This window comes from Dipteris shenzhenensis, chromosome 25 (genome assembly GCF_047967505.1).
Source record: "Dipteris shenzhenensis isolate YYH24624 ecotype China chromosome 25, Dip_SZ_1.0, whole genome shotgun sequence".
Classification (NCBI taxonomy): domain Eukaryota; kingdom Viridiplantae; phylum Streptophyta; class Polypodiopsida; order Gleicheniales; family Dipteridaceae; genus Dipteris; species Dipteris shenzhenensis.
The window spans coordinates 10,380,497-10,405,184 of NC_141620.1; the positions used below are offsets into that span (position 1 = coordinate 10,380,497).

A 24,688-nucleotide genomic window follows, 5' to 3' on the forward strand; every position below is an offset into this window, starting at 1 on the left:
AGGGGAAAAGTAGGGTAGTGAGTGAGGAAGCAAATGCAGAGGGAGGCGAAGAGGGTGAGGTGGCAAGGGCAGAGGGAGGCGAAGAGGAGCCTAGGCCAATTAGATTAAATAGTTAATACAAAGCCTAAAGCCTACGTTAATTGCCACTGAGGAGAGGGTGATTGGCACTAATCAATTGAATTTATTTAGTGTGATTAAGTCCCCGTGATAAGTTTTATTCAGGGCATGAGTATTAGTTAAGGGCCGACATGGGCCACAAGGAAAAATTTACCTTACACTTTTGCGAAGCAGGAATTAGGAAATCGAGAACACTTTTGATAAGCCCATCTGCTACCTTTTGTCTCATAACCTTCCAGCCCTGCACCAGCATGGATAGGAATTCTGACTGAGGTATCTTGATCTTATTTTTCGAAAGGGGAACATCTTGTGAGGGGCTAGAGATGCCTCTTGGATCGTTTAGATAAATTAATTCGTGGGCAATGATAGCCCATGGCTGGCTGTTGCCCAGTTGGAGGAGACTCTTGAACCAGAGTGCTTCATTCTTTGTTTTCATGCAAGTGAGGCCAAGCCCTCCCTCTTGCTTAGGAGTGAACAATAGATTCGAACTGATAGAGTGCCACCTGCCCTCTCATATAACCTCTGTGATATTCCTGTCTACCTGCTTAAGGCAAGCATTGGCAAAGGGACGAATAGATAGGACATACACCAATACTGATTCAAAAACATGCTTTGCTATAGTTACCCTCCCCTATAAGGGATATTGGTTTCCCACGCCATTTATCCATCTTCGTGCTGATCCTATGAAATGCCCAATTGAATTTACTTTTGAGTGATGCTGCTACCCACACAGGGCAGCCAACATATCGAATTAACCGACCAATAGGTATCCAATTTGGAAGCATGGCCACTGCCCACTCTAGCTTCTAATCCCACGCTTAACATAAAGCCTCAATCTTGCAACTGTTTACTTTTGAGTCTAATAGTGCAGCAAATTCATTAAAAATCTCCATAAACTTATAGATGTTCTCCTATGTGCCTTCTAGGATGCTAGTATTGTCATCGGCAAAGAATTGTGTGTAGAAAGCTGATTTGTCTGGCATTTTCAATCTTGTTATTGAACCTCTATTTATCTGACAATCGATTTGGCATAAGAGTGGCTCCATCACTACCGCAAAGAGGCATGGGGCTAGTGGGCATCCCTGCCTCACTGACCCTTGGAGAGCAAAGCTCTAATAGTGATAACCATTAACAGAGATAACAGCCCTGGCATTCATGAACAACATTTCAATCAGTCTACAGAAGCAGGCGCCAAAGCCCAATGCCTCTGCTGTGAATAGAATAAAGTCCCACCTAACCCTATCGGACACTTTTCCAAGGTCCATATTCAACATCACATAGTTCTCCTTCTGCACCATGGCATAGTCTATAGCCATCAAGGCATTGTAATACTGCATCTTTGATGTTTCTACCTGTTATGACAACATTGGGCCCCTGTTGGCTCTCTCAACCCCCTTGCAATCGAAAAGAGTCAATGGAAGGTGATTCGAGTTGAGAGACTCTCTCAAGACTTTCCTTTGCACATTCGGCCTGACCCAATAGCCACATTTTCTGAAATATATCCTTTCTAAGCGAGCTGCCCTCCACAAAGTGTCTGCATGTTTATTGTGCCATGTGAAACAGTTCAAGTCTTGCAAACTGTCAAAGCTAGCCCAGTCTATAAGCTCACAACTTAGTTCAAGGTGTCCCCAAGAAACCCTCTCCTAGTAAGGCATATCAGCTCCCTCACGGGATCTATCCTACATAGTACAAACATTGTTCCATTCCCCTTGTCAACGCTATGTTCTTGTCCTCAATGGATTGTATTAGTCTTTCCCAAAGATCCACTCTTTGCATGGAGACGTTCAGGTCACAGATATGTGATAGAGAACGTAATACCTTGATAGGAAAGATCTGCAAGAATGAACTCTTCTACTAGGTCATGCTCTATGCTTAGAAGTGACAGAAGATCACTCATTAGGACGGCTATTCCCCCTTTGCCATTTGTAGGACAATTGCTGAAAAAAGAGTAGCCGTTGAGTTGGAGAGCTTCAATGCTGCGTGCTCTCATTTTGAGCTCTTGCAGCGCAAACACTGCTAGCTTGTGAGCTTCCAAGAGCTTCCTAACAGTAGATACTTGCTTCCACTGGGCACACAACCTCTTACGGTCCAGGACATGAAGGTGAGCGAGGGCCTTTGACCTCCTTTCTCATATGCTTTCATTATCTAAGTCCTGTTCCATGTCGTCCACAAAACGCGCATACACGTTAACAAATGAAAGCATTTTTTAAGCCTTATCTTTGACGGCATCGGAGTGTCCTGCAAGAGGAGCTGACTCTTCAACTGGCTGAGAAGTGTCTCACCATGGGAGGGGGAGAATAACTTCCTTGGTGTCCTCTCGGCTTCATGCATGGTGGTTTGGCATCTAGGAGTGCCTTCAACCTCACCTTTCAGAGATGCCATGCTCCCTGGTCTTTCCTTTTCACCACCATTCCTATCCGGGAATTCTCTTGCAAAGTGTCCTCTATGCTTGCAGAAATAGCATACATCGGGGAAGACCCGAAAGCGTACTTCTACAAAGAGCGTCCACTCGTTCGGAAGCACCAGGTTCAAAGCTTCTGGAGTATCTTTCCATCTATCCAAAAGGATACATACCTTTAGAGAGGCTCGCTTCAGTTGGATAGGGGGTAGGTATACCACTTTGCCGAAAACTGAAGCAATAGAGTTGAGTTCAGGTAGCAGTATCTCATTGAGTCTAGGGAAGGTGGGTCTAAATAGGGCATCCATGAAGCAGAACCTCCTCCGGGTGAAAGATGCACTCCAAGGTGCTGCGGAGATGAGATTGCCTCTATAGCCAACAACCAGCTACTCTCTCGCTTGCATTGAGCATAGTGGCTTGAAAGAAACCTCTCCCCACAAAACGAAAAATCGACAAGGGTGGCTTTGCCCTGATAAGCTTTTGAAACATTTTGGGAATTCGTCTTCTGTTGGGACTCTTCCTAAAAAGAGCATAAAGATCCCATAATCGAGGAGGTAACTGTATTCTCTGCAGAGGCTTTCCGGTTGGATATCAACCTGGAGACGGAGGACCTTTCGGTCAGACCCTTCGTTGCCCTAGAACTGCTCCTTCTTCCTGATGTTAATCCTTTGGAGGTCATGTTCAAGGCATGCAAGCTCCACTGCTTGCATGCCATCAGGTCCTGTCTTTAGCACATCTGCGACGAATGACGCTAGGTTCTCTGTCAGTTGCTCGTTGTCCTCATTAGTTCTTTGCACTTTTCACACCAAGATATCTATCGACGACTGTGAGCAGACTCACTTCCCCCTGGTGGTCCTTGTCTGCGGACATCTCGAGGAGAAACGACATAGCTTAGAGAGCTCCAATCCTAACCCATGTCAACGAGCCCTAACCTGCGCTTGCCCATTGCCCTATCGTAACGATGCATAGTAATTAATTAATAGAGTTTCTTCAAAGGAGAGATTAGGAATAGGAGCAATTTGATAAAGTAATAGGGAGAGTGAATAGGGTGGTGCAAACTAATTAATTGAATTTAACTCGTAGTGGGAATAGGCCAAGTAACCTAAAATAGGGTGATTCACACTAATTAATTGAATTTAACTAGTAGTGGGAATAGGCCAAGTAACCTAACGGTTTGGATTGGGTGACAAGGAAGACAATGTGAGACCAGATGGTGGTGGTGAGTTGGGCATGCAACCAAACTGGGTGCATGGAAAAACCCCAATTCGCCCACATGTCAAGTTGTCAACCTGGCCAGTTACAACTCCGCCTCACAAATACCCAGGTCTTACCTTACCGCTCTGATTCTTCATCAGTAGATGTATGTACTATATATATTCAATCTTCTCAAAATGCGTGCTCCTCCTGCCAAGCCAAAAATCAAGTCATAGTAGAGTCCTCAGTGTCCTGTAGCTGCTGTGTGTTTTGTCCTCCACAGCCACTCCTCACAGTTTCGAGACTCGGAAGAGGAGCCTCGGGACCAACTCGGAGTCGAGGACAACCCATGTGACCTCCAACGGACCGATCATGCATTTTGCCCAACTCCCTTCTCCTCGTTCACTTTTGACGACTCTTTGTTTTCCTTTGCCTGGTTCGTTCCATTTGGACATTCTGCACTGGATCTCCTACACTTCTTCCTTCTCATTGCACACATCAAAATCTCCCTTAAACCCAACTCTGCATTTATTCCTCCCTCCTCCTTAGCTGTCCTTTTCTCCCTGCCTCCACCTGCCTCCCTCTGTTGCTACTGCCTTTTCCATACATACTCCTGAGTCCTGACGTTGGCATCCAAAGTCCGTCACAACCAACCCTCCATCCTAAGTCCCTCTTTCCTGCCTCCTCCACAGCGTTTGCTTTACATATAGAGTTTTGCTCCACCTTTATCCCATTCAGCCAATCTCCAATCTTCTGTGCAGGCCTGCCTTTCCGATCGCTTTCTCACGAAAAGAGTTGCTGTTAACGATGACCAAGCTGTTGAATACTCTCCTCTGGTTGCTCGCCATATGCAATCTTTCTGGCTTCGAAAGCGCTGCAGGTTAGTCGCTTCTTTCGTTTGGGTTTGAATAACGTTACGTGCTAATGGTGGGCTTGGAAACGTATCTTTCCACTGGTGCCATTTTGGGAGCTGAACAGTGAAGTGGCCGCATTTCGTGGGTAGAACAACTTCAGGGAAGGAATATGGTTGAGGTTCTAAAAGTGGTCGGTCAAAACCGTTCCTACCTCCTCTCGCTCTTCCCATTCCCCGTACTCGATTAATCTCAGTAGTAGAAGAACACGGCTTGGTCATCGCTACTCCGTGTTGGAAGCCTTGTTCTCTCGCTTAGCTCATCTCAGAAGCATGCAACTTAATGTCTCTCATCTTCGGGCTTGATGCAGGAGCTGTGGTAGGTTTTAACTATGGCTCTCAGCTCTCTGTGCTGCCTTCAGTGTTGCAGCTCGTCAATCTTCTTAGGCTGCAGCACATAACAAGCATTCGCCTCTATGATGTGAATTCCACCTTACTTCAGGCACTAGCAGGAACAGGAATACAGGTGACGCTGACCATCCCAAATACTGAGCTCCTGAGCATTGGCGAGTCTAATGCAACAGCAGCGAATTGGGTGAAGAACAATGTTGTCACGTTTTTTCCCAACACAAATATCACGGGAATCGTTGTTGGGAATGAGGTGTTTACAACCATTCCAAATGCTGCCCTGGTTTTGGTTCCGGCCATGAAGAATCTATATGCTGCTCTGGCGGTAGCAAAGCTCGACAAGCAGATCAAGATATCTACTCCCCTGTCTACTTCCCTCATTCTGGACTCGTTTCCTCCATCTCAGGCCTTCTTCAATAAGACCTGGAACAGCATTCTGCAACCCATGCTGAGCTTTCTCTCTCAGACGGGGTCTTACCTCATGCTCAACATCTACAGCTACGATATATTCAAGGCTAGCACTGGAGTTCTTTCATTAGATTACGCTTTACTGAATCCCTTGGCTGCAGGAACCGAGGTGGTGGATTCAAATACACTTCTGCAGTATACTAATCTCTTCGATGCCGTGCTTGACTCTGCCTTCTTCGCCATGGCCCAGCTGAACTTCTCCAACATCCCGATCGTTGTGGCAGAAACGGGCTGGCCTTACCAAGGAGATTCCTCTGATGCAGATGCCACCACCGATAATGCGTCCACGTACAACAGTAATCTCATCAGGCACATTGTGAACAATACAGGAACTCCGAAACACCCTGGCGCTACAATCAACACTTTCATCCTTGAGCTTTTCGACGAAGATTTAAAAGCAGGCCCTGCCACCGTCAAACACTATGGTCTGTTCAATTCGTCGAATATGTTTCCGATCTACCTATTGCGCTTGGCTGGGTCGGGACAGCTTCTGTCCAATGACACCACTACGCAGTTATACTGTGTGGCTAAACCGGGGATTGACACTGATTCCCTCCAGATTGCGCTAGATTGGGCTTGTGGTATAGGGCAAGCGAACTGCTCTGCCATTCAGCCTGGTATGTTGTGTTACGAGCCAGACACGATTGAAAACCATGCTTCTTTTGCCTTCGATTATTACTACCAGGCGAACGGAAGATCAGATGACAGCTGCAATTTCGGCGGAGCTGCAATCGTAACCACCACAAACCCCAGTATGTTCTTCCTTTCGGATGGACGGGGCTCTCCCACTCACTTCGTTAGATTAACGTTTTGAATTGACTTGTGTATGCATCGAAGATTTCGTAGTGTTAGATCCGTGTTCCCTGTTGCAATACTCATACCTAGTGTTTTTTCTTCAAAATGCAGGCTATGGAGCATGCACATTTCCAGGAAGGTATGCCTCATCCAATGTTCCATTGTCGGAACTATCGGTTTAGAATAAGCGTCTGACATCTCCTATTTTGGTATTGACAGCGTCTCCAACCCCAGTAACACGACCGTTCCCACACCTTCCAATAGCACGTCGATCAATGTAACATCCAATTCCAACGCGACAACATCTTCAACTGCTAGAACAAGATTGTCCTACGATCATATGTTTTGGACTCTTGCAGCCCTATTGCTCGTGCTGGCCGGAAGCTCTTGGCTGTGACTCGGAACCGTAAACGTGTAATGATCGAATATCGATACCGCACGTTCTGTCATGGTTGAACAGTGCTTGCCCGATTTATTATTTGGAACATTGGGGGCGGTGGGCTATCCTTCTCTTCCCAATGAATTTTTGATCGCCTTATTTCTCAGCAGCAGCAGCTTTTGTTGCATAAAATTATCTCTGCAACCAAGCCAGAAGCCGTTGCTGATGGCATGAAGCAAAACTGCGAGGCCAGGGTTGTGCATAATGAGCGAGTGGAGCAGAAGGAGCGTGTTATCTTGTGTTTTCTTTATATAAACAAGTTTTGTCCTTGTTCCTATAAATTGAATGCGCGGTAAATATACAACTGGACTCCCAAGAATGTTGTGTGTTGAAGGTAATGGGTCTCGTGAGGCAAAGTACGAGTGCGAGTCAATATTTTGTTTGCCGGTACTGTATGCATAGAAAACTGGGGTGCTTAAAAATGTGTTTTTCCGTGTACCAGTCTGAGATTGTGCGGTGAATGGGGAGGAAGCTCTCGATGATTGTGAACTACCATATTCCACACGCGCTTAGTTCAATAAGTTCTGATGCAAGCATAGCGGGAACCAGTAAATTTGCAACCATGATTGACTTTTTCTCCTCTCGTGCATCATGCATGGCTGTGGCGCAGAATACCGTAGATTCGAAGCAAATGAAGATTTCGACAAATTGCACGTCCTTTTGTAACATTCCAGTTTATCCAATGTCTACCTTACGAACTCGAGTTTTCTAAGAGTGTCTTGGAACACTTAGCAAAACACCTCTTGCTATTGGCTTTAAGGTATATAGATTTTGATGGATGTTGAATCCAATGTGCCACACAAGTGGAACTAATGAGATTGTCCATTTGCCATGAGTTAAATGATGGTTACATTTTGCATCATGAATCTAGTCCTTGAGCTATCATGAACTCCTTGAGCTACTACATAAATCCACCTCGTTAGCTAGTATACATGCTCCTTATGAAGCGTGGATGCATGTGAGTTATATGTCCTTTGCATGGTGGTTGAGTTATCATGAATCCACCCCTTAAGCTACGAAAATCCACCTTCAGCTAGTACATGCCCCTCTTATGGAGGATGGATGCATGTGGGATGTAGCTAGTACATGTGCCTCTTATGGAGGATGGATGCATGTGAGATAGTTGGATCTTTTGTTGTTGCTTGATTCTCTATTGGATTACTATAAGAGAATCCACTATACATGTCAATGTTTTAAAGGTATTGTAAAAGCATTATATATATACATATATATATGTAAAGACTTTGGTGATTTTCAATAAGCTACTAGTACATTAATATCATTTGACACCAACATTTGTCAAAATCCTACTCACTTTACCTAGCTGAACATATAACCCCAAACTTGTTGAACCAGTAGATAACTCGAAAACAAATGGTGCAAGTTTTCACTTGACTTGGCCAAAAGAATCCAACCTTAAAGGAGACAATCTCTCTCTCAATGCCAATAATTGGTTCATTAGCTCCACCAAGAAAAGAGTTACTTATGGAGATTGTTGTTCGAGTTGAGACATTAAAACATTAAACACCTACCATTGTGCTAAGTAGCCATCCTTTGAAGGGGCATCTAATTCTTGAATGTGTTAATTTGCTACCCATTTCAACCTACATTAGTCGCTTGGATAATCACTTTCTGTCTAGAGTTCTAGATGCATGTATTTTCTTTAATGTCTTCCCATGGCTTCTAGTCATATGTTATCGTAATAACCTTGTCACCTATATAGCTTTAAGCTGCCTAGTCTACTTGCCTTAAAGAAAAAGAGCAATGGAGCAAGGATACCCTTCCTCCTTGATTGCATAGCCTTAATTGATGGTTTTTCCTAAGGAGTCTTCTCTCCATAATCCTTCTTTCCCATTCCATAGCAATAATCCAATGGTAGTCTTCTAGGTATTTGACACCTTTTTTACTAATAACATCCAAATATAGCCATTATTTACTTTTACCTCTCCTCAAGTATTTCAAACAAATGCACATGTAATTTTGCCCATTGCAAATAAACATTGATGGAAACTTAGCTATCTAGGAATCTACCAGGACTAGAAACTTAGATATCCAAGAATCTACCATTACTCTTAAGGTAATGTAATCCTAACCCCTTGTTCCCCTAGTGTTGGAATACTTCTCATAGGAATCCTTAGATATCCAAGAATCTACCATTACTCTAAGTTTATGTAATCCTAACCCCTTGTTTCCCTAGTGTTGGAATACTTCTCATTGGAATCGCATCCCATCTATGGTCCCATTGTGGTTAATCCACCTGAAGATGATTGTGCTTAAGAATATGAAGTCTCCTATTGAAAGTGATATCCTTATTGCTAAATGTTTAGATATTCGCGTATACTTGGCATTCATGTTTAGATATTCACGTTTACTTGATAGCTACTTAAACATCTACCAATGCATGACCTCATGTAATTTCATGATATTAACATTTACATGGTGAGGTGAACTCCAAGATCGGAAACCCTCGTTGGCTTGACTTGGCATGTTGTGGCTTGGGTTCGAGTTAATGAAGACCTTGTTGACAAATATAAAGCGATATTCTCTTGCTTTTCTTTCTAATTAACTTGACATAGTCTTACGTTCTACTCCTTGTTGTTGGCACCACTTGCTATTTGTCCTTCATTTTTTCTTTTAAGGCCTTTGTTGAAACCCCTTCTCTTCATATAATGAGTTTGACATCACGCCAAATTGTTGGCCAATGGCGTGTCCTAATGGCTTGGAATATTTCAACCATCATTTTAACACATGGAATGAGTTGAGAGGAGCCTCTCTAATAAGGTTTTGACAAGGGTTTAGTAAATAAGATGTGATGATGAAGACCAAATAAAGCCAGCAAAAATCAAGAGAGATGGTGTATAATTTTATGTCATGAATGAGGGTTCTAACCAATCCACTGACCCCAACCCCAAATGAAATGACACTTCATTTGTGGTTGCTAAGAAGCCCCACAAATGGCATATACAAAGATCATAAATCTAACTAAAACATATGGCTTGTTGCATAAGGTGATTACCATTAAGAAGGGGATCATAATGAGTCTAGGAGAAACAAAAAGGAAGCAATAACATATTTTAGGCTCTTAAAATGAAAATAGTCATTCATTATTAATGAATCATTTAAATAAAAAATGGAACACTTTAGATTTTCATGTTTATAAATAAAGTAGTTTAAAAAATGTTCCATATTATAAACTATTGATAGTTGAAGCAATGCATCATAAATTGTCGATAGTTGAAGCAATACACACATTAAAATATTGTTATCTTCAATGATATTTTCTATCAATTCAAATTGAAATGCAAGTTTTATAGCACATAAATTTTCATTTAAGAAATTTCACATGTTTGTCGTTTACCTTTGATAGCAACATGATCAGTAAAAATTTCAAACACCATAAAAAAACCATACAGTTAGAATTTCTAACCATTGTAGAATTAATCTTATAGCGGAACATATCATTGTCATGAGTACCAATAATCTGAACCACAAAATTTTTGTCATATTATTGTTCATGTAGACTTTTTAAAGATAAAAACTATGTTCAATACACAAATATAATGCTACAAATATATGAGTAAATTCAAAATCTTTCTTCAAATTCATCAAATGGAAACTGTAGATTAGATTCTCCATCTCATATTGATGTTTGTATACATGTTTCATACTTCAGTAGTTTTTGTTTCATGTATGCCAAAATGACGCATGTTTTTTCAAACCATGACTTTGCCTAGATTTGCAAACTTTTTGTCTCATAGTCTTGCTTCATACACATGTTTCATATATGTATGGTTTTTCTTTTTTATATACATGTTTTACATAAAGGTAGTTTTTTTCATAAATGTTGAAATATCATTGATAAAAATTTCTTGAAATTACAACATCCCACAACTTTATAGCTAAATCCACAATATATAATGCATATAGAATGTCCTATGTATCTGGAGATAAATTGTTTAAAATATTGATAATAATCAAAATGCTAAAGCTATTTGCACTTAAGTTACAACACATATCAATCATTAAGTATATCCAATTACTAAATTTGGTCTTTATTCTTAACAAACAAACTCAAGATATATGAATTATCAAGTATATGCAATGATCTAATTAGGCCTTTATTGTTAATAAACAAGTTATGAACCAAATTGACATTAAAAACACAACATGAGACATTTCCTTTAGTACATTACCTACTATATCCTTCATGGTTCTCTCCATGGAATTCTTCTTTATCTATGCATATATCATCTCCATAACGTTTGGTATATTTGGTCTTCCATTCTTTGTTGTTGGTGTCACATCATTTTCCTATGACTTCATTGCCAGATGGCAAACCTTAATGGTCAAGTTCTAGATTAGGTCATGTGAGTGGCAATGAAAACATGGTGGATAAGAGGTTTGCTAACATGCATGATTATTGGAGGTGATTACATGCTATTCTTGTCCAGCATCTTGTTTGTCAATGTTTGAAGACCAAGGCACCATCTCATTCGGCAGTTCTTATTTGGTAGCAATCGACTTGAGCTCATGGTGGTGACCAAATCTCTATATTTATTTACTGATCTTATGCTCTATGTCTGTGGATAGTGATGGACTTTCACTGTCCTTTACAATCTCTATCTATTATGAAATATATCCATGTGTTGAGATGTTTCTCAACTTGTTCTTATTCTATCAATTATTTTAAATTACCTCCAATTGGTACCATAACAATAGGATGATGAGCTAAGAAACTATCTGTACATGGGTTTAGAGACATTATCTTTAGTTGATTTCATCTTATACATGGTTGAGGAAATGGTTGATGCCCAAATGCGTATGTCTTGGTTGAGGCCCTGTGCCCACGTCCGGGGTTGTTCAGGTGCCCCATCCACTCCCTGAGTGGACGACCAAGATTACAACGGTTAAGAAGAGTGGGGGGGAGCAACCTTCATCGGGGGTGGAGGGTTCCATTGGGAGTATGTGAAGTGTGAGAGCAAGCAGGAGAAGCCTTATTTTGGGAGCTCAAGTCTAGAGTTGTGATAGAGATTCAAGAGACTTGAGGACTTAAGGATCTTGGTTGGTGACAGTGAGGGAGTGTAGCTATGTGCTTTGACTCCTCTATGCATCCAACAAGTCTGAGTGTCTCAGAGCTTGGTGTATTCTTATTGGCAACCACAGATCTTGACTCTTTTCTTGTTGGAATTTTCTCCTTGTCTCACATAGTGTTGGGGTGTTCCCGTGTATGTTGTGTGGTGTTACATTGATATCATTCTTGTGTATGTTGTGTGGTGTTACATTGATATCATTCTTGTGTGTGTTGATGTTGTTCATTGATGTGTGTTCCATCGGATGACATTGGTTGTGTGTTCATTTCCCATTGATTGTCTGTTCGCTCTTGAGATACTGTCACCGAGAGGACTCTCTCTCCCCTTTGTGCCTTCTGACACTAGTCACTACAAAGGGACTAACAAAGTGGACTATAGTTCCATCAATTTTTGTCAATCATGGTGGGAGTCTCAAGATTGAGCGAGCACTACTCATGAGTGGTAGGTCAAGTCGAGAAGGAGTGCACCTTCCTCACCTATCCACATCTGAGTCCTCGAGGAGAAGGTCTTCAAGTGTACCTCTCTCCTCTAGACAAAGTCCTAGAGGAAGACCAAGGAAGGTGCTATCCCCCTTGGCAGCTTCCCCATCTAGTTCCACTCCTCCTTCCACACATTCTTCCCATCATCGGTCACAATCTTGTAGGCCACATGAGGATACCCCCCTTGCACCACATCGAGTGTTTGTCCCTCTGCCACCAATGGAACCACTACCACAACTTCTTGCAAAGGTCATGGTCAAAGCTCCCAAATTCAAAGGGGCCTTGACAAAGGATGTTGATGACCACATTCGAAGGTTCTTGTATGCATGTAAGTCCAAAGGAGTGGAAATGAGAGACGCATATCTTGTTCTCTTCCCATCCACTTTGGAAGAAGGTGCCGACAAATGGTATAGCCAGTTTGTGGCTGGGTATTTTGCCGATTGGAATGACCTCAAGGAAGCCTTCTTGAGGACATTTCGGATTGGAAATTTTTATGATCTCATTGTTCAAGAGTTGGATTCACTCAACATGGGCCAAACAGAAATAGTAGCTGAGTTGGTCACTAGAGTCAAAGTTTTGGTGGCTCGGCTACCCACTGATCCAAGTGTAGTACTCATCAAAGGGTGGGTTATGAAGGCATTACCCCCTACGACCCAAAGAAAGATCCAAGAGATACTTTTCCAGATGGCCACCCTTGAGCAAGTCTAAGAAATGGCCACCCAAGTTGAGAATGCATGTCTTGTGTCTGAACAAGAGTCATTGTCATGGAGGGCTATCACAAGCATTTCTAGGGATGAGCTCACTCCAACTCAAGAAAGAAATGGAAGAGCTTTGCCAATAGAGAGCGAAAGGTGAAGAAGTGGCTCAACTCAAGAAAGAAATGGAAGAACTCTGCTAAAGGTCCAAAGGTGACAAAGTAGCACAGCTTGAGAGAGACCTAGAAGATCTCAAGGAGGCCAAGAATGTTGGTTGCTCATCTTGCACCTCATTAGGTCATTCGGCATCCAAGTGCCCCAACAAGAAGTACTACTCTTTTTGTGAATGCCCTGGACATGATACCAGTGATTGTTTCTACCTCAAGGGAATGCAAAAGATGTAGAGGGGGCTAGCAAATGGGAGTGCACCCTTTGTGGAGGACTACATGGTAAATGCATCACATTCTCCTACCTCTTCTTCATTTCTTCCATCATCTACCCCTCTCTACACTTCAAATTCGGTCCTTGCTACATTGACATACCTGCATAATGCATTCCCCTATAGTCAACAAAATATGCCACCAATCTATGCCCCTAGACAAGCACCACCATCGCTATATACTTCCCCCTAACCACCTTGTGTCCCTCTTGCATGTGTTCCACCTCATAATTATGTCCCCACTCTTACCCCCCAAGTGTTTGCTGCTATAACTTCTATCCCTCCTTGTAAGCCTTTTAACAATAGACCTATTATGTGTTTTCGATGCGGTGAGTATGGACACTTCCAAAGTAGATGCCCAATTCTTAAAGGATCTCCACCATGCAAAATTGCCCCAACTCAAAGGATCACTAAACAAAAGATTGCCCAAAACTATGAAACCAATCAACCACTTAGTCCCTCCTTGGCAATCCATGAACATCCAACCCCTCTTCCAATTTTATAGGAGTGATGGAAGGTGTCTCAGAACCCACTTTAGTGGTAGTAGTCACTAGGAGCCAAGCTAGAGTGGATCAAGAATCTAGCCCTTCATCTCCTACATCCTCAACCCTCCGGCAGCCAGTGGTGGAGTGCACTTTTCTATAAGGAGTTAGAGAGTTGGGATGCCTAGAGTTTGGGGAAGTTTCTTCTCTTCCAAATCTTTCATCCTCCCTTCCACATGTCACCCCCCACATGGTGGCCCCAATTTTGAGGGCTTTGGCAAGGAACCATCAAGGGAACCAAACTCGATATGATTCTCCCCATCCAAGTGAGGTCCCCTTTCCATGAGCTATTCCACCCACAAGTGTAGTCCCTCCCCAACCCACCTTGGGGTGTGCGGAACTCAATGCTCAAAGAAGAGTTGCAGAAAGAAGAAGGCAAGCTCAACAAGATGTGGTGAGTGTAGGTGGAAGCCTCACTTACCAATGCATGGCTGCAAATAACTATCCCCCAGCTCTATGCATTCAGTCCCAAAGTTAGCAATGAGCTGTCTAGATTAGCTAAGAAATGGGGGACACAAAGATCCCTAGAGAAGGATGACCTTGATGATACGAGAAGTGACCTTGCTGTGCAGCTCAAGAAAGTGTTGATGTGTGTCTCTCAGCTCCCAAAGTGGCTAATGCTCATGCCCCCAAAGAGCCAAGATCAGAGCACAAATAATGGAAAAAATCAGAGATATTAACTCTTTGGAGAGGTCAGCCAGGCTAGGGGACATCACATCTCAAGAAGAGCTATTACAAGTGTGAGACCTAAGAATGCAAGAGCAACTAAAGATCAATGAGTCTAAATCCTATTTTAGGGAATGGCAGGCATGTAAAATTTTTAGGCCAACCCATGAAACTTTTAAATTTATCAAAAGAAAGAGGTTGCAAGAAGAAAACCCTCTTCTAAAAAAAAGTGGCAATTCTTTACACACCCCTCTTTTAAAAAAAAGTGACAATTCTTTAGACAACTGATATAGCAAAGAACATTCAATTGATCCATATGCACTTCCAAAAGATGCTCTCATACTCTATTCCTCCTAAGGAGTTAATCATTCAAGATAGGCTACTATGCAAGGAGGCCAAGAAGTGGACTATTTTGAGAATGTGTACCTTGAAAAACCCCTCACTCTTAAAGAGCTCCAATGGATGATATGGCTGATGGTAAAACACTAGGTGAAGATTGCTTTCCTATATAATTCTACAAGTTCTTTTGGGAAACTGTAGGTCCTTATCTGTTGTTGCAAGTTTCGAATGAAAGCCTTATCTCCTCCTCCCTTCCTACCCACATAAATGGGGGTGTCATCAAGTTATTCCAAAGGATGGCCCCTCAAAATATTGGAGGCCTCTCACAATGCCTAATTGTAGCTACAAGATTTTTGCAAAGGCCCTTCCCCTCAAAATCCAAGATAGAATGGACTCTTGGATTCTTAAAGAATAGAAAGGGTTTATTAAAGTAGACACCTTCTTGAGACAATTATTAATATTTGGGAAGGTTGTGAATTTGCAAATTACTCCAAGCACGACATTTTCTCTCCTAAAGTTGACTGTGACAAAGCCTACAATTACTTGGACTAGGATTTCATTATCCAGGCCCTTCAAGGCATGGGTGTTCCCATGACTTTTGTTTCTTTTGTGAGGCTACTCCTTTCAAATGCTTCAGCCAAAGTTTGTGTCAATGGGGAGATGAGTCATCCCTTTCCCCTCAAAAGGTCTATCAAGCAGGCTGCCCTATTTCTCCTCTCCTCTTTGCGATTGCTGTTGATTCTCTAGGTTGGCTTATTCAAAATGAGGCAAAGTTGGTACACTTAAAGGTATAGAGCTCCCCTTAGGCAAGCAGCTTATCTATGAGTAGTTTGCTGATGGCACCAATTTCACGCCAAAGAACAAATGACAGGATATTCAAAAAGTTCTTAAATGCCTTGATGTTTTCTTTGAAGCCTCAGGATTCCTCATCAATCACTCAAAAACAGAGTATGCAACTCTAAGTGGTAGGGATAGGAAGACTTGAGAGACCTTGGATGTTTAATAATACCGCATGGCTCGGTTTTCACCTTCTAGGAATTCCAATGGGATTCCAAATTTCAATAAAGCAAAGATGGGATGGTTTCTCTGCAAATTCAAGAAAATTGGAGAGGGTATCAAGCCAACTTAGCTGGGAGGAAGCTAGTTCTTAATCATTGCCTTTACCTGGTGGCAATCTTTTAGCTCTCCTATTGACCACCTTCAAGAGCTGGGCTAGAAAGCTTTATCAAGTTATGTAGGTCCTTCCTATGGCAAGGACCATCTAGAGTATCAAAATAAGGTGGTTTTTCTACTCCAAACCCAAAGGGGAGGGAGCCTTGGGTATAGTGGATATTGAACAAGCTGCTTAGAAGCTCTTGGCCTCCTAGATTGTCAAGGTTACTCTTTATTCCTTTGAAGATTGAGCTCAAGTTTTATTCAAAAATGCAGTCCATATCCATCTTATCAAGGCACCTAAATGGAAAATGAATCCTCTTCTTTCTATCCTTTATTCCCCCGAACATTTAACACTAAAGGGAGTCCATTATGGACTTCTCTTTGCTCTTCTTTTGAACAAATTAAAGGCTTTATAGTCTTTTTTGAAAAGGGTGCTTTTATAGCCCTTGATTCCATTTAGATCTTGGTTGTTTTTAAAGATAAAGCTTTGAATGATGAAGACCTCATTAGAGCCAGTCTCCTTTTCAAAAATGGTATGCAATGTTTGGGTCAACTTTGGGACAAAGGCGATTCGAAGCCTGAAAGCAAAAGGGAATCGTCTTGCCAATAACCACCATGGTCTTGTTATGAATAGACTTGCACTTTGGCAAGGGGAAACTCAATGGAAGGGGGGGTATTAGTTGGTTTACATGAAAGAATTTAGCTAGTTAGCTCTTTATTTTTCCCATCCCTACACCAACTTCCACCATAGATGAGGTTTACAAAGAACTCAACAGACGCTGGAAGCTTGGAGATAGTGTAGTAACTTGGAAGAGATATTTGAGAGCATTCCGACTAAGAGCATTTCAAAAAACAATTCTAATCTTTTATGGATGATGTGTCACATGGCAGTGTGGACAAATGCCAAGAGCCTAAGAATTGGGAAAGGGGACGGCCTATGCAACAAAAGATGCCCAGGAGTGAGGGAAGACATATTCTACCCTTTTGTGGTTTGTCCTCATGCTCAAAAATTTTGGAAACTAGTCCCCCTTCTTACGAGTGAACCCTTGAGCTAGAAGGCTATGCTTTTAGGGGAGGAAACCAAGGTACAAAAAAATATGCGACACCCAACTAGAGCACATGCTGTTTGGTTTATCAAATTGCCTTAAACACCTTTCAGTTGAATAACACTATTTTGTTTGTTGACATCTTATTTGATGCATGCTAGGATATGAACAAAACAGTCTCCACAAGGCAATTGAGTTGTTCAATGAAGCTCATACTCAACTGAATATGGAGATCGAGTTGCATGCACTTAGCTGTCTGGAAAAAACTCACACTATTATAGTCAAATTGGCAATTGAAACTGAATTGCATGCACTTAGCTATCTAGAAGACTCTCACACTATTGTAGTCAAGTTGCGAAAGGACATAAAGTAATGAACATTAAGCCAGGGCTAATTTATTTTATTAGTTGTGGATGAGGGCATATCTTTCCATGTGGCAATGAAACCAAGTCCCAAGTCCTATTCTTCATGATTGAACTCATCTCTAATTGCATATCATACTCCCACTTTCTCTAATCCTCACACATCATAGCCTCTCTATAGCAAGAAGGCTCCCTGCAATCAGTAAAAGCATCACATAATCTGCCCCTGTAACAAACCTATCAGGCGGTCTAGACACTCTAGCCATTTCAGCTTGCTGTCCCAATTGTATATCATCCACGTTTGGCTCATCATTTCCACCAATAAATAATCCATCATCTAACCTTGATTATTACTTGTGGGAGTACTTGGTGGCACCATTTCTTGCACATTTGGTGCATGGACAGCTTGTTGTCTATCAATATATGTGGGTGTATTCACATCCTAGAAAGTGATTCTCCTCATTTCCACATCCCTGATGGGTGTCTTATGCATCTTCTTCTCATTGAAGACCACATTATTTCTTCGTATGATCTTCTTTGCTTCTAGATCCCAGAGATGATAGCCCATCTGTCCACTTTCACCATAACCCAGAAAGATGCATTCCCTAGACTTAGGATCTAGCTTTTCCTGAAGCTCTTTTGGCACATGTGCATATGCCTCACACCCAAATATATGCAAATGAGAGTAATAGGGCTTCTTGCCACTCCATGCCTCTTCAAGAATACCACCATCCACACTCTTACTAGGTGATCTATTGATCACATGCATTGCAGTCTTCATTGTCTCACCCTAAAAACCACCAGAAAGACTTGCATTGGAAAGCATACATTGTAACCTTTCATGAATGGTGCATTTCATCTTTTCTACAATTGGATTTTGCTCTGGAGTATGAGGGGATGTGAGCCACGTGTATCATAGAAATGCCGAAAGTCATGAGAGAGATACTCTCCACCATTTCCAATCCGTAGGCATTTAAGCATTCTACCTAACTGATTTTCAACCAAATCCAGCCACCATTTTTGAAAAACCTGGAACACATCTTCGAGCCATAGAAGAAGCCCACCCTTTCCTAGTTGCATCATCAATGAATGTCACATAGTATTCAGCCCTGCCTAATGACTGTGTAGGCATGGGACCACATACATCTGAATGCACCAAATCAAGCTTTTCAAGCTCTTTCTTTCACCTTCTTTTATGGGATGATTTAGTTTCCCTCCCATAGAGACAATGCTCACAAAATTTAAAATAAAAAAACTCAAATGCAGTACATAACCCAAACGGCATAAGAGTTTCATTCCATTTTGGCTCATATGACCCAACCGGCAATGCAACAAAGAAGTACTTGGCTGCTTGGTTATTGCAACAACATGATCAAACAACCCTGATACATGTAAGGGATATAGAGTCCCACACTTGGCACCCCTGGTTAAAAGCGTAGAGCCCTTCTAAATTTTCCAACTCCCAAAACCAAAGATGGTCTGAAAACCGGCATAATCTAGCTGACCCGCTGAAATGAGTCTCTTGGTCAACTTAGGAACATGTCTCACATTTTTCAAAACAAAAGAGGACCCATTTGCAAAATAAACTTTAGTGAAAATAATACAAAAATGTAGTATAAAATGCATGGGTTAGTGCTTGGATTAACTCTAGACTACATTTAACTATCTAAAATATGGCTTGTGTGAAAGATTTCTTCCAGGATTTGAATATAGTGTATTTGAGATTATTCAAGGTTAGTCTTAGACTACATTTAGTTATTTGACAATTCAAGGGAAGAGTAACTAATCGGGCGATGGCTATTGATAGCGAGCATGATTCGTCATATTTTTGTGCACGTAAGGTGCAACCAGTGATGCGGGGAATAAACAAGGCTTGCTTCAAAAAGCCTAGTTATTGAAATTACAAATGCTCATGTACATATTTTAATTTTTGGAACATTAGAGGCTTAGCCTAAGCATATTAACTAAAGTGGGAAAAGCAAACTATTTCTAGAAAAGACAAGCTATGTTGGAAAGTGTGTGTGTGGCTTATCTCCAATTCGTGCATGGAGGAGATGTACATGAGCTTGTATCAGTTATTGCTTGTTATCTTTTCCACTTGTGAGTTTTGAAAGATCATGCATATTTGTGTGTGTATAGTTTTCACTGTGTTTTCAATGATTTGCAGGTTCCGCGAGCAATTCCCATTGTAACATTGGTAGTAGAACTCTTTATTATCTTAGTGATGACTAGTGTAGTTACTATATCAAATCAAGACATTTTATTTGACTTTATGTCATCACAATGGACTAAACACTTTTTAAATGAGCTAGAAATTTACTTAGGACAACTATCCAAATATTTAGATTCATAGATCATGATGCTTCGAAAGCTATTATACGCTGATTAAAGTATGATATTATCTTATCAACAACATCTCTAGAAATGATAAGTTTCTTTTAATTGCATCAATGAGGGGGTGTGCCTTTAATTCTTTGCTATAGCCAGTGAAGACACACTTGATGCATTTCATATCTAGCATTGTCCTGAATGCATGCGTATGCAAGAGAGCCAAAAACTCTCAAATGATTAATAGAAGGCTGTATAACTGTGAAAGCTTTATTTGGAGTAAGTTTCTACAAGATGGATATTGGAGTTTATATAGGACGCGAGCATATGCGAAGAGATCCAAAAGCTCTCAAATGATTAATAGAGGGCCTTATAACTATGAAAGTTATTTTTGGAGTTAGATTCTACAAGATGATATTGTACTTCTGTTCATAAGATACATTATAGTTTCACATGCATCAAACAAATAAGTATGGTGAACATTCACATTATAGTTTCACAATGATGCATCGACCCAATGAACACATTATAGTTTCACACTATGCATGCATTAACCCAATAAACACATTATAGTTTCACATGCATCGACCCAATAAGTATGGGAAACATTCTTCTAATTTAGCATTAAATTTGGCTAATTTTTCTAACGCCATTATGTTGAGTAAGACTACATACCGTTGAGGAGAATCCCTACATGTGAAGTGCTCTTTATGCCATGTTGTCTACAAATTGGTTGAAATCATATGATTATATTCTCTTCCATTGTCACATCAAAGGGTCGTTATGTACTTGCCAACTTGCTTTTCTACTAAAGCCTTAAATAGTTTAAATGCATTAATAGCATCAAACTTTTACCTAAGAAAATAGATCCAAGTCTTTCTAAAGGAATCATTAATAAAGGTGATGGAATAGAAGGCTTTGTTCAATGAGAAAACTAAGTCTAAATGTATGATATGCAGTATGTCAGTGCTTCTAGACAATGAACTTGGAAACAGCTATTGATGTTGCTTTTCCATATGGAATCATTCACAAATGTCTTTCTAAATGTAGACTTGGAGAAGCCCTCTACGCTTGTTTGCTTGAGTGAAACCAAGCTTTTGGAGTTGATATGTGCAAAGCTCGTGTCATAATGTGCTCATAAGCATTTGCAGACTTGTGAGAAGCTGTCAAGTCTCTCTCAATAGGCAATGATGAAAAAGATTAAATATTCTTTCAATCTTGGCACCTTTTATGACTTTGTTTGGATTGTGCATCTATTGGACTGCATTATTAAACTTGTTGAAGGCTGACTCCAGGTCTTTTTTAGACATCATACCAATTGGATAAGAGGTTTTGTGTCATAGTCGAAACATAAAAGCATCTCAAATGCTTTATGTATGGCCTTTATAACCATGTAGAGGAATGCTGCCAATTCCTACTATCCTATACGAGGCATTTTCACCCATAACTGGTGAGAAATAAGCACTTGATGTTTAACTCTATTTTTGGGCACAATTTGTACTTTTCTTGACTTGTCACTTGTAATGTCTCTTTGGCCTTTTTATGCAGCCAAGGTCCTAATGACTTGGTTTAGAGTATTAGATTGATAATCCATTACTTGTATTTCTATGAATTCCATGTGCCCCTTTGATTGGAAGGAGCACGCTAGACTAGAAGATGAAGTTGCTTGATAATTCTGAGAATGTTTGCCAGGACTATGTGGATAGTGACTTTGTACTGATGATTTTTCCTACCACAATGAAAGTAATTTCTACCTTAGCCACGTTGAGAACTATTGTCTCTAGCTGAGAATGCCTACTCATGACTTTTAAATGTGGAATGGAAAAGTCTTCACATCTATTCTTGCATAAGAATGTTGGAAACATGACTTTAAAAGTCAACAAAGGATCTCTTGTGACTATTGTGATCACAAACTACTCACAGTCCTAGCCTAGACCATTCACTGCAATTTGAGCAAGTTTTTCATTCTTAGTTTCCTATTTAATGGACACTGATTGATCTACAAGTTCTTTAAGTCAAACCAAGTAGTCTGTCTTATCTGTGAGTTTTTTTTTGCAATAACAAGTTGATTTTACGCATGATTGTTTTGGAAAACATCTTTGCATCGAATCTGTCTTCCAATGCCTTCCATGCATTCATAACAGATGCTTGTCCTCTAATGATTGGAATCATGGTATCCTCAACATTAGAATTAATGAGGTTCAGTGCTCATTGAGCTTGCTTATCCCAATATGCTTGCAGATCAGTAAGTTGATTGGCCTCATTAACTATTAAGGGTGTTGTAGAGATCGTTGTAAGGGATCAAAAGGACAAATCACATTAGTCCATGGAGGGGTATATTTTGAATAGGGGGACTTGCATTCCATTTACATACGAGGGGGTTAAATAAAAGAGCAGCTTGAAATAATTTATATGTAGATCCATGGGGGGGGGTCTAAATTTAAAGACTGAAAAATGTATACATGAAAGAGGCCACTAATTAACTACATGAGAAAATGTAAAAATGCAAGAACATGGGTATTTTTAATACATGCTTGCTGCACGTCCTGTATGCGGTTTGAAGATTGACCCCCCCCTCATGTAGGAGGTTCAAGTCTTTTCTCCAACTTGATGTTAACATTCCACAATTTCTTCAATTGGAAAATATTCACAAGATTGAACTTCCAATTCGCATAACTATTGTCATCTAATTTGCTATTTTGATCCAAGAAGATGGTCATATGTGACTTTACCATGATGGAACAATCTAATATAGAAGATCAAATAAGATAATGGCAAAAACATGTCGAAAATAGCCAAAGAGGCTTTGCAAGGATAGCATGTGACGTGCAAAGTACTACGCCCAAAAGTAACCAACAAATAGTTTATGATGATAGCATGCGAGATGCAAAAACAACAATGCCAGGTGAGTCACTAACTATGGTGAACTTAATATTGACTACTGCTACGTCGTTGCCGATTGGTGAGCAAATGTACTACCAAAAGTGAAGTGGATATTCAAGTAGACAACGTGTAAATGAATAGACCATCGAAATTACGTGCAAATATTAGAAATGAAAGAAAAAAAGTAACAAAAAATAGAGCAAAATCCAAGTTCACCTACTAGCTTACCCATGCATAGTGGTTGATCTAACACCTTCATCTTCCACAGCAAAAATCAGGTTCACCTACTAGCTTACCCATGCATAATGGTTGATCTAATAGCTTCATCTTCCAATCTTTTGCATGTGCTTGCTACTCTAGTAGTATAACAACCTAAGGAGAGGAGAAATTGGGATGAAGGTGAGCTTGGCACCCTTCTTATTGTTTGTTTGGGGAGGTAGGAAGAGAAAGAAGCGCCAAAGATGTAAAATGGGAGTGAGGATTTTGACAAGGGAGTTGAGCTTTACAAAAGCAAGAGAGGTCAATGTGGCTGCTCGTAGAAGCTATTCTTGAGCAAGAGATATTCATGACGTTTATACTCCGAGAACTCACACTTTTTAATATTTAGAATTTTGTATTCCATTACATGTCTTTGGTCACCAAGTGACTTGCCTAAGTTTTATACGTCAAAGAAAGGTGTGCTAGAGGATTGTCGATCTATAAGAGAATGCCCAAAAGAACAATGTAAGTTGTGAGATCACATAAGAGATTGAGGTCTCGTGGGAAAGAGGAAAATTGAGGTGTTGTGAGAGATAGTAGAAACCAACACAGCTTGGGTAGATTTTGAAGTGTATCAATACTATGACATATATTTGGAGAACATCAAACTCGTTTTGGTATGTGCAACACTGGCCTTGAACCATCTATGCGTGTTGATATGTAGTAACTCCATGAAGAATCTCTTCTAGGGTATGCTGATCCTTCATACCCCAAGCATGGATCAAATAATTTAGAGTCAAGAGTTCCAAAGACAAGCTTTCTTAAGGCATGCATTATCAAACCTAATGCCCAAGTAGTAGCCTTCAAACTCCTTCATAAAAGTATTTTGTCTCTTCCCTAACTCATAGGGGAGATTGGAAGATTGCTTGCACAAGCTATCCTCACATTCTCTACAAATCCTTCCTTAATTTCAATGTAGGAGGAATTTATCCTAGCTTAGTGAGGGAGAGTCTCTTGTGATTTTTTATTTTATTTTATTAATTTTAAATAACAAGACGTTGAAACTTCTATAGACAAATGTCTTCCTTAAGATGAGGAAAAGGTGGTTCATATCATACTATCCACACATATTTCAATTAATATTGCCAATATCTTAGTGCATATCTCGTATAAACATTTAGATGAATTGATGCTACGAGGAGAAGGTGGTTCATATAGTATTATCCACACAATGTGAGATAATATTGCTAGTAATCCTGGTTTGGATATGTTTCTCTTTGCAATAATTCATTCACACTTCTAAAACTTGGGAAATATCAATATTATAAAGCTTTTTGGAAAAATAATTTTTTGAATTAAAAAATCTAACAAAATGGCTTTGTATTGATTACATCAAGATTTCCAAAGTGAAAACTTTAACACCTAGCGTGCTTAGCTCACATTATTGTTTGATATTTCCAAGCTTTTCGGATAAATAATTTTTTGAATAAAAAATCTAACAAAAATGCTTTGAATTGATTACATCAAGATTTCTAAAGTGAAAACTTTAACACCTATCATGCTTAGCTCACAGAGCTAGATTCAAACAGATAGGTTCTTTCCATTATTGTACGAATATTAATGTAAGCTCACAGACCTAGATTCAAACCGATAGGTTCTTTCCATTTCTTCACACCACATTTAAAACAAGAGGTTCTCCATCCAGTCCAACCAAAACAAGAAATACTTTCACAGAGTCCAAGTTTGTTAAAATGAATAAAGAAAATCAATACGGTCTTATAAATATAACTTCTATGG

The 24,688-nt window shown here is 40.4% G+C and overlaps 1 protein-coding gene across 2 annotated transcripts; it reads left to right on the top strand.

Moving 5' to 3' along the window:
• The first annotated feature begins 4,171 nt into the window (after window positions 1–4,171).
• On the top strand, window positions 4,172–6,902 carry LOC147885434 (glucan endo-1,3-beta-glucosidase 2-like). 2 transcript variants are annotated; one of them, XM_087396464.1, is made up of 5 exons: window positions 4,172–4,347; window positions 4,471–4,589; window positions 4,931–6,187; window positions 6,342–6,369; window positions 6,450–6,902. In XM_087396464.1, exons 2-5 carry the CDS (start codon window positions 4,517–4,519, stop codon window positions 6,625–6,627), a joined length of 1,536 nt encoding a protein of 511 aa, XP_087252590.1. In that variant the 5' UTR covers window positions 4,172–4,347; window positions 4,471–4,516; the 3' UTR covers window positions 6,628–6,902. The 2 variants fall into 2 exon arrangements, with proteins under 2 accessions (XP_087252590.1, XP_087252589.1); XM_087396463.1 differs by having other exon boundaries at window positions 4,172–4,589.
• Window positions 6,903–24,688: the final 17,786 nt, after the last annotated feature.